This window comes from Triticum dicoccoides, chromosome 7B (genome assembly GCF_002162155.2).
Source record: "Triticum dicoccoides isolate Atlit2015 ecotype Zavitan chromosome 7B, WEW_v2.0, whole genome shotgun sequence".
NCBI lineage: Eukaryota > Viridiplantae > Streptophyta > Magnoliopsida > Poales > Poaceae > Triticum > Triticum dicoccoides.
Genome location: NC_041393.1, coordinates 645,183,165 through 645,193,962, shown reverse-complemented (window position 1 = coordinate 645,193,962; position 10,798 = coordinate 645,183,165). Strand labels below are relative to the sequence as shown.

Genomic DNA, 10,798 nt, shown 5'->3' with positions numbered 1-10,798 from the left:
CGGGCTATCAATGCGACGGCAGTCGAGGGCAGCGGCGCGACAGACGAGGGGACGGGGCGGCAGGCGAGGGGACGGACGGGACGGGGCGGCGGGCTGCAGTTCACGCGCCACGACGCGCTTTCAGCGGGCGACGCGTGGTTTGACCACCGACGCGCTTGACCACCGACGCGGTAAAAAAAACGTACGTCGCCACAGTAAAAAGAAAATGCGTAGACGTACGTACGTCGACGGGCCGCGCGGGTACGTCGCGGGGCCGGGACTGGGGGAGGGGCAGGGGCAAAGACCATCCTACCCTTTTTTAAGTTTTCAGGCGAAGGGGTATAGGACGATCTGGACCGTTGATGTTTTCAGGGGTTGTACCGAAGAAGAAGTGTTTCTTTAACTCTATTTGTTCGGCTCTGATGCTAGGCACCATTATTAATAATAAATATATGTCAGTGTGCATCAGCGGTTGAGTAATGTCATCATTCTTTTTCTTAAAGAAAAACAGGTTCTCTTAATTTTATTTAACAGTTCAAGCGCACTCTACTAAAGTAGTGCATGATTGGTTGTTAGTTTTTTTAATACAGTACATACACAGATGATCACATAGTAGGACTTGAATCCTGGTAGGTTTGGTTCCACCACAAAAACCTAACCGTCTCGATAGGTTGTGTTAGTTGTTGACAAGAACCATCAGAGATGCTGTAAACCAAACCCCTAAATCTCCCCCTCCGTGTCTCTGTCTTTCTGTGTGCACATGTGATCGGTGCACAACAGCCCATACCTGTGTACCAACTCGACTGGCCATGCCGGAGATCTATCTCCCGATCACCCGAGCCGCAAACTGGAATTAGGCGACGCCGCAATGCCGGAAGATACGTGCCGTTAGGTGATTAGGCCAGTCCGCGCTTCGAATTAAATGTCCCGCGTCTCTCATCTCGTCTGCATGACTGCATCTGCCCGCCCACGTCACCGCCGGCGACGTCCAGCGAGCGTGACACCGCCACCGGCCCGCAGCGGCGCAGCCGTCCGATCGCTCGCTCGCCCACCGGCCGGGACCGGCCCAGCGAATCGGACCTCGCCACCTGGCGCCCGGCACCCGAACCGAGGAAAAGTCTCTCCAGCTGGGTGAGTACGTACTCCCATCCCATCTGCCTAGCTATACGTAGTACCAGTACAGCTACTAGTAGCAGAGCCGTAGCCTTCCCGGCCCCTCATCCCCTCTCCATCTCTGTGAAAGCATCGGCGCAAAAACCAGTTGACCTGACCATGCCCTGCGCCGGCTCCTATTAATACCCCTCGTCTTCCTCGCGCCCCTCCTCGATATCCCTCTCGGTAAACGGTACGGTACAATCATACCGATCAGGAGCCAGCTGCTGCTTCCTGTGTTGGTCCCACTGCCGAGATCAGCAGCAGAAGCAGCCGTCGGTCCTCTGCGCCTCTCGTTGATCGCTTGATCCGAGGGGATCCAAGGCGAGCTGCGTACGTGGCGGCGGCGATGAGTTCGCTGAGCATGGTGGAGGCGAGGCTGCCGCCGGGGTTCAGGTTCCACCCGCGGGACGACGAGCTCGTGCTCGACTACCTGTCCAGGAAGCTCGGCGGCGGCGCCGGAGGGGCCGCGGTGGCGAGCATCTACGGCTGCCCCGCCATGGTCGACGTCGACCTCAACAAGATTGAGCCCTGGGACCTCCCCGGTAAGACCTAATCCAGATACTCCTATAGTCCTATATACCCAAGCAGCTTAATTACACCAGCATGCGTGTGTGTCTATATGTTTGTGTGATCAGTTCTAGTTTTATCGTCTTCCGGATCGAACATACTTATGCACATATGGTTAGTACTTTGCTCCTGTGCATGATTTATCAGTTGATTTAATTTCTTCTCCCGGCTGCTGGCTGCTGATTCCTAATTATTCTTTCAATTTGAAGTCGATGACGTCCCAAATCCCCTTAAAAATATCGCATCCGATGTATGATGATATCTCTGCGGTGTATATCTTTTGACGGAACTAACAACGATTTGGTCGCGTTTCTAAACAGACAAGTCTTCAGTTCTCCCCTGTACTAATTAAATTCCTTGTTCATTTTTTTTATAAAGAAGAAATCATCACATCCCAGAATTAAATTATTTGTCCGTGTGTATATGCATGCATGATTGTCCAAGGTTCTCAATCATGCATCAAAATGTGTTGCTCTGTTGGTTTCAACTTGAATTTAAGACCTTTGTTGGGACCAACTATGTATTTATGTGCAGCTCAATCAGCCATCTCCATTAATTTTCAGCCTGTTAATTCCATGACATGAACAATTCTCTTTGTTCCTTTCCGCTCATGCATGTGTAGTTTCCTTCAGTTGCATCCAAATCTAAGGTGGCTGTGTGCATGCTGCTAGTGGCTGGAGTTGCATCCGTTTCCACTCCCAGCCAGCCATAACTGAAGTGACCACGACAATCTCGATCTCATCAAGTTGCAGCTTGCAACTATGCATGCATGCTTCCCATACCGCTAGAAACCGACCTTTCCTCCTTTTCTTTTCTTTATTTACTCACTTTTTTGGCCTATCCTTCTGATGTGCCCATGCTTTTCTCCCTCTTTATATGTCCTAATTTGTTTAATTACCATTCGGAAAAACTTGATCCAAAGGCAAGATAATATTCAGAGTGAGATCATCTCCAAAGTAACTACCACTACTGTTGTAGGCTGTAGAGATCAAATTCTTGCACAGTAATTTTTCCCTCTTATTCTGGACATGGGAGGCTTGATCAAGGGATGAATATATATAGTTTCTGGGAATTATTCTACAATGAGAACAAAATTCACACGTCTTGTCTCCATCTTTTGTCGCCTTCCCCGTCCCCATAACAGAAGGATATTCTCACAGCCATGAGTTTGTTTGGCCCCTTGCTGGCCTTCTCCGCATCTGTCCCTGTTCATCCCATGCCATCAAATATTCCCCCAATTTGCCTCATCCTTAAAGGGAATTCACAGCCCACGGATGGGGACAAACTTAACACAAAAAGGAGGCCTTCCACTTTGCCTACTAGTAGAAAACACACCATGCACAAAGCCATATGGAAAGAACATATATATAGCAAGGATAGGATATGTATAATTGATATCTCTCACAAGAATAGGAAAGATGCCTTCCCCAATCAATAGATCTCCTTTGCCTTGGTTCCGAAAATATCTATTATTCTCCCTATTATGCAATTACCTATTAATGGATATTTTCTCTACCTTGATTGAATGTGGCTCTGATGTTAAGACTTTCTCTTAAAAATGGAGAAGTGTACTAGCCAGACAACATTAGATTCATGGATGCAAATCTTGAGCACGTTCCAAAAGATTATTACTACTTCGTTCATAGTTCATCTAATTTCTACAAAATTGTTTGTTAATTTTCTCCCTGATGGTATTCAGAAATCGCATGCATTGGCGGCAAGGAGTGGTACTTCTACAACTTAAGGGACCGGAAGTACGCTACAGGCCAGAGAACAAATAGAGCAACTGAATCAGGCTACTGGAAGGCCACCGGGAAAGACCGTGCGATAAGCCGGAAAGGGTTGCTAGTTGGCATGAGAAAAACCCTGGTGTTTTATGAAGGTAGAGCTCCTAAGGGGGAGAAGACAGAGTGGGTCATGCACGAATTCCGCAAGGAAGGGCAAGGCGATCTGATGAAGTTGCCACTCAAGGTAAGCATCATTATAATTATACATGTCGAGCAAATTTGATCTTACTACTTGATACTCCACTCTTTTCCTCTTTTGTTCCTTATTTGATGGTTATAGTATAATGCATCATATGGATAGATAGTGCAAGAACTTCCACCAAAAAATTATGTATGCACAAGCAAGAAAACTATATATTTGTGGCACTTTTTTTTAAAGGAAGGGGGTTGGGGCATTGAAAATGAAACTTGACAGATTTGATTTGACATGTGGTGCATTTTATGATAAGTATGGCCTAAAGAAACAAAAACCTTTGGTTCACGTGACATTCGCATGTGGAGGCGACTGGCCGGAATGCCAACTCATCCTATAATACATGTGCAATGGATAATGTAGTACGACCAGCCAGCTCACTATACATGCATATGCCCTCTCAATTCAAGATCTAGCTAGCTAGCTAGAGAGTAGAATTGAAGCGCCAACAATACAGGTAGGTCACCAAGTTGACATCTTTGTTAATGAACTCCCTTAATTTGCGATAATTAAGTGTCATGAAAATAATACTGCAAGATGTCTAAAAGCTGGTGTGGTTTGTGTTAAGACACCAGAACAGATAGTTAATTAGCTGAATTTTTCTTAGAAAATTCGTGGTAGCCAGAACATATGTTCATTATGTTAATTGTTGTTAATTAGTTGGGCCGGGTTCCGCCTGTTGATGTTCTGTACTTGATCCTTTCTTTATTTGTGGGTCACTCTCATGCCAGCTACTTACATAGATATGAGGATGATCTGGTCTCTTTTAGATGTACACCCAATTATCGACTCACACCAAGTTTTAATCATTTCTGTCAACGCATCCACGTCATTAACATACAGTTGTCGCCCAGAACAAGATAAAAATGGCCAAGTAATTTCAGTATTTTCCCACAAAACAGATTATAAATCGTTTTAATTCTTACTCAAGCTTTGCAAAAAGATTCTGCTGCCACAATCTTGATCTCATGATCACTTCAGATGCATGCATGCGTATGATATATACCAATCCACTCTTTCCTTTTCCAGTCTAACGACCTTCATGTGTAAAATTTTCATGTAAACACAGGAGGACTGGGTCTTGTGTAGGGTTTTCTACAAGACCAGGACAACCATCGCCAAGCCACCCACAGGGAGCAGCTACAACATTGGCAGTGCAGCCGCAACCTCACTGCCTCCTCTCATTGACAACTACATTGCCTTTGACCATCCTGGAATGTCGACGGTGCAAAACCTAGAGGGTTATGAGCAAGTGCCCTGCTTCTCCAATGGCCCCTCCTCTCACCCGTCGTCGTCGGCCTCGATGAGCATCCCGGTGACAGTGATGGCGCCCATGGCTGCTGATCAGGAGCAGCAGCACATGGGGAAGGCGATCAAGGACGCGCTGAGCCAACTCACCAGGTTTGAGCAAGGCAACGTGAAGAGGGAGGCGCCTGCCCAGGGTGGTGTGTTTGCTCAAGATGGGTTCGAGTACTTAGCTGAGAGTGGCTTTTCACAGATGTGGAACTCACTCAGTTGATTTTCTAGCTAGGGTATATTATTGCTAGTGCTACCAATCAAGATCTACATTTTCTCGCGAGCAATCTCCTGCATGACTTGGCAATTCGGCCAAACACAACAAATATTATCTCTCAGAACTGATGGCGCCTGGGACGGCAATTATCTCGGCATCTGGTCACGAAAATGAGGAGGCGGCGACTCCTGCCGCTGCTTGCACATGCAATTACATGAAGTGTGTCTCCTTGTCTCCTTGTGTGACCATGTCCCAGATCCCCCCAGATAACCATTCTGCAACTGGAGACGTTGCCCGTGCACAAAGTTTCAGGATCTCCGGCAATGGCCCGTAAAATCGTAAGACAGTAGTATATTGATATGATCAATGGCAAAAAGAGAACGTCGAATTGAATCAAAAGGCATCTGGACTAGACCACCCCCAGGCATTGTAAAAACTTGGTGAACCCTGATTTTGTGAGAGCACAACAAGGCTGTCCGCCGATTGTTTTCCCTGTGTTGTCCTCATGATTTTATTCATCAATATCGCTACATGTACACTCGTGTGCACGGTACTGTAGATCTGCGTTCCACTGGCAGTCTTCGATCTCCTAGGCGTACTGCTGTGTGTACGCGCGCTGATTTTGTGAAATACATAGAAGGGACGGACAGTCAAAAGTCGACGGTATAATTGCAAACCTTGCAACCTAAGCAGTGGCGGATCTGCCATAGGGGAAAGCAGGGACAGCCGCTCCAGGCCACCGGTGGCGGAGCAGGGTGCCCCCCTGCCAGCCTCATAATCTCCATGGCTGTCATGAGCGCAGCCTCATGTTGTTATTCTGTTCGAAGGGGTAAGATAGGAGGAAGAAAAGAAAACAAGACGATGGGCTTTTCACTTAAGTCTGTGATTCATGACAAACATGTCACGAACAAGTGAACGGTTAAAAGAACAGCTACTATAGAAGATCTAAGACTAAGAAGGAGGTAAAAGATGATTACTCCAGGTTAAAGACCAAAGAGAAGAGCAATCGTAAAGTAGGCACCAGTAGAGATTATATCAGGTTAAGTGGGCTGAATAACTTGATAATCTTCGTCCAATTAGTCGTCACTGCGGTATTGCTGTTAACATGTGATCGCAGATGACATGAAATGGCAGCAGTCACAAGGGTGGTAGCGAACAAGCTCACCACATTAAGGTGCAACATAACCACATCAGCGAATGTTGGCAACCGAACCGCTTCAACCCAGACCAAAATCCCCAAACACGGAAATGCATGGCAACCGAACCGCTTCAACCAAGACAAAAATCCCAAAACACGGAAATGCATGGCAACCGAACCGCTTCAACCCAGACCAAAATCCCCAAACGCGGAAATGCAACCTGCTATTATGTGGACAAGAAAACACAGTGCAGAACATGGCCAGATCACAGAGATGCAGGGGGGACAAAATCCATGCAAGGTCAAGGGTTCGATCCCGAGTTTATGCACCATTTTATGAATATTTCTTTGGTTTTTATAAAAGACCAACGCATCTTAAAAAAACAGACAAGGCGTCGGTTCACGATTTTTCCGGTCGGACCGCCGATCAGGTATGGTTTTCTACAATGGTCTGCCTGCATTGCATGGTGAACCCCAGCAACGACTTCTGCCCGAGAAAACACAAGAAAAGCTGCATCCCCATGCATAGTACTCCATGCACAAGTCGTTGCCCGCAGGTCCTGCTGCAGTGCACAACGACGCCAACAGGTCCTCCTGCACCTTTGGGAGCATCGATCACAACAATGGCGTCATCTTCATGCTTCAACATATGCTGCGCAATCATCAAATCACCAATTTCACCACGGAGTCCCAGAATACAACGATATAATCTGCAGACAAATCAAAAATGAAATGGTTGTCACCTTGCAGAAGGAGGCATCGTGCCGTTCGCAGCACTGGACAGCTCGGATGCAGCCCGAGGGGGTTCTGAATCAACCGTCTTCTTCAGAAATGAATCGTGTTTGCTCGTTGAACCTGACTGAGGCGAATCGACTATGCATTTCTCACGTGTTGGCCCATCCGCCGCGACGTATTTCACAGCGGACTCGGGTTCGCTCGGATCAATCCTTTTGAGAAACACAACTTTTGGTCTCTTGGGATGCTTCTTCGCTGCGGTTTCCCACATTTCTGCCGTTCTTGTACTGACCATAGAATCGAGGGCAACTTCCTCTAGACAATCATGGAACTCGATCCTCATGCCTGAAAGATCAAAGAGGTTTTCACAGAGCAGCTGGACTGAGACAAGGTACGTCAGGGCTCCCTCTTTGATTGCAGGGAGGATGGGCATTTTCACCACAAGGCATAGGCGTCACAGGCTTGGGAAGTCCCCATTGTCTATGGTGAAGCTCCCAAGGTCATCCTCAACCAGCTTGAGGTAAAGCAAGTAGCGCAGCTTGCGCAGGTTCGATAGATCATGCCCCATCAGATTAGTCGATGAAAGGCACAACTCCGTGAGGCCACACAGGGATGTAACAAACTGAGGCAATACACTAAGCCGGCCGTGCAGTTTCAGCGAGCTAAGATAACAATATTCTTGAATAGAACCTAGGAAGTCACCCATGGTATTCCCAAGATTGAGTGACAGAGAACGAACGCCGGTTGTGTCCATGCCATCCTGAGCAAACTTCTGAACTGCCTTTGAAACGTGAGGCAAGCCTCTGTTGTCTGCGCCAGTGGATTCACACCATATCTTAACCTTTTTCAGTTCTTTCATATGAGCCATCAGTTGTAGAAACCCAGGGTTTCCATCTGCATAAAATCCTGCAAGAGACTTCAACTTACTTTTTCTTTGCGAGAACTCCGCTATTTCGCTCTTTCTCAAGTCCTTTTTCCCAAACTTAAACTTTCCAAACAGGTAGGCTAGGTGAGGCAACCCAATGACTTCCACCGGCAATATCTCTATCTTTGTCTTCCTCAGATCCAGGGTCTCTAAACAGTGTAGTTTGTCAATTTTCTTCGGAAGGTTGCTGATAGTGCCCCCAAGGCTCAGATATTTTAGATGCCACAGCTTATGTATGTCCTTGAGATGACTGTCCTCCAAATCATTGCATTCTTCCAGATCCAACACTCGCAGCAGCTCGCACCTGCAAAACTCAGAAGCAGCTTCTCCCGCATCCCCAGAGATGGTCAGAGACCGGGCGCGGAATTTCTCACTGCCAGCTGCATCATCGCTTGCTGGACTTGTACGCTGGTTTGAGCTCAAGGTGCTGCCACTTGCATGGTTTTGGATGAACAGGTGACGAAAATTACTCCGATTGTGATCATGAAGAGATGTGATGAAGTTATCAGACATTGACTTGTGCAGCATGAACTCGTGCATGATTCCATGAGTTCTGCATGTCTTCACTTTTGCATTGTTGCTAGCATCGATCGGCCGGATGATATTCCGGTCAATAAGTTCCCGGAAGTTTTCATCTGCTACCTCCAGATCACTGCGTTTATATTGACACTGGACATACCCTTCAGCTAGCCATCGCCTGATTAAAGTATTCCTCCTGATTGGGCGACCATTTGGGAACACACTTGTGTATAGCAAGGAGGTCCTCAGAGGATAACCAGACAGGCTGCTGTAGTTATTTACAAGAACCTGTTGCAATTTTGTGAAGTCTGCCTCCTTCTCCATATGATGCCCGAGGTTGTGGCAAACTCGCGCACAGTGACTTCCCGTGAGCTCATTCTCGCCTAGCAAAAACTTGGCCATACACACAAGAGCAAGTGGAAGGCCGTCACACTTCTCCACAATTGCTGTTGAACCCCACTCCAGTTCAGGTAAACATCCTTGGAAGAAAATCTTCTTCATTAGCAAAACCTTGGAGTGCTCTGCGTTAAGAATGCTCATCTTGTAAACATAACCGTCACCTGAGCTGCAAGCATTAGCTACTGACTGGAGAGCCGTGGTAACTATAATTCTGCTTTTTTGCTTCCCTGGGTAAGATGGATTTGATGACGAGCATTGATTTTGTTTTTTTTTGGTGAGAGCTCCTCGGATGTTGTTTTTAGCTGAATTCGGGCAAAAAGCTTGAACATTTGATGAAGTTTCATGTCCCCAAACTGCAGATTTTTTTGACCTTGTTTTATCATATTTTTCGAAGTTTTGCAAACTCGGGTGTACCTACACCCGAGAGTAGCCACAACTTTCCCTTGTTGATGTCATCGATTACAATTAAACACCTGGCAGACAGATTGACAAGTGAATAAGTTAGCGAGCAATTGGTTGCCAATTCACTGGTTCACTACATGCAGAGCAAACCTACATTAGCACTCAAATGTACACAAAATCGATTGTTTGTATGTGCATAACAGGAAATAATCAATGGCAAGGGTTTAAGTCTTGCTTTTGGAAAGAGAGGAATGCAACAGTTTTTGAAGGTACAGATTTAGACTTGTACTTGTGAGACTGTAAACTATAATGTATATGCTGTTTCATTTTACACCATTGTTTAAGATACTCGGGTCTTCGATTGTAGTAATCGACTAGTTAAAAACTTAAAATAAGTGTGTATGACAAGTAGACGCGTAATAAGCTGTACAATTCAGTACAATTCAGTCCAAACTGATGGTTTCATGTTAATACATCCCTTTTTGACGAGGATGGCACACAAACTGTCCATGTTCATACTACAAATGGTGAATTCAAACAACATTGAATAGTTTTCTCGGTAATAAGCTGTAACTTCTAACATAGTGTATTAAATTCCGGTGTCTGCAAAAGAGAATAGAGAAATTTGCGCAGGCAGGCAGGGTGGAGTATTGTGCAGGAGATCCTCACTCTGTAGTCCGCAGAAAATCATGGATGGGAATTTGGGGCAGGCGCGCATCGGCGGTGTGGAATTGCCGGAGTATCGTGGTCAGGAGCCCCTCGGCATCCCTGTGCTCCGAGGCCACAAGCCCAGGCGCGGCAGGGGAATCTCCGGACGACTCCGGGGCACTCATACACTGCCCTTGCGAGCGTGGTCTTCCCGGAGCCGCCGAATCCGACGATGGATATCACGCCGGGCTTCCCCGGCCCGGTCTGCTGCAACAAGATGTCGACAAGCTCCTGCTTTGGCCCGTCGATGCCCACGGGGTCGGTCTCCGCCCCCGTGTCCGCGGCCGGCGGAGAAGCTCCGGCGGAGGATCCGTTGGCGGCTTGGTAGTTGACCCTTCTGTCGTGGGCGTCCTTGAGCCTGCTCCGGAGCCTGTGGATCTCCACCGCGAACCGGGATCTGGCGCTGGTGGCCGCCTTCTTGACGCGGCGGAGGACGGACGCGACCTCACCCTGACCCTGGCAGGCGACGCAGGGGCAGGGTAGGAATCGGTCTATGCAATCCTCGATGTCGTGCGCCAGATCACGCATCTCCTCCATGGATATGCGCGAGGAGCTGCTCGCCGGATCCCGCCCTGCCGCCATCGCCATGTGGCTGTCCCTGGCGCTGGAGATCATGTCGAGCTCGGTCCGGATGAAGCGGATGTCGTCCTTGAGGCCCCTCGACAGCTTGTGCTTCTCGCTCAGCAGCGCCACCAGCTTCAGCACCACCTCCTTGGTCAGAGCGCTCGCCACCGCAGCCTCCATCCCCTCCCTCCCTCCCTCCTGCTCCCACGACGGG

General features: G+C 47.8%; 1 protein-coding gene and 1 pseudogene across 1 annotated transcript; one reads left to right on the top strand and one right to left on the bottom strand.

Moving 5' to 3' along the window:
* The first annotated feature begins 1,217 nt into the window (after positions 1-1,217).
* LOC119340277 (NAC domain-containing protein 21/22-like) lies at positions 1,218-5,349 on the top strand. The gene is made up of 3 exons (XM_037612174.1): positions 1,218-1,676; positions 3,401-3,672; positions 4,751-5,349. The coding sequence occupies exons 1-3, from the start codon at positions 1,481-1,483 to the stop codon at positions 5,198-5,200; spliced, it is 918 nt and encodes a 305-aa protein (XP_037468071.1). The 5' UTR covers positions 1,218-1,480; the 3' UTR covers positions 5,201-5,349.
* Positions 5,350-7,071: 1,722 nt separating this feature from the next.
* On the bottom strand, positions 7,072-10,798 carry LOC119338404 (annotated as a pseudogene).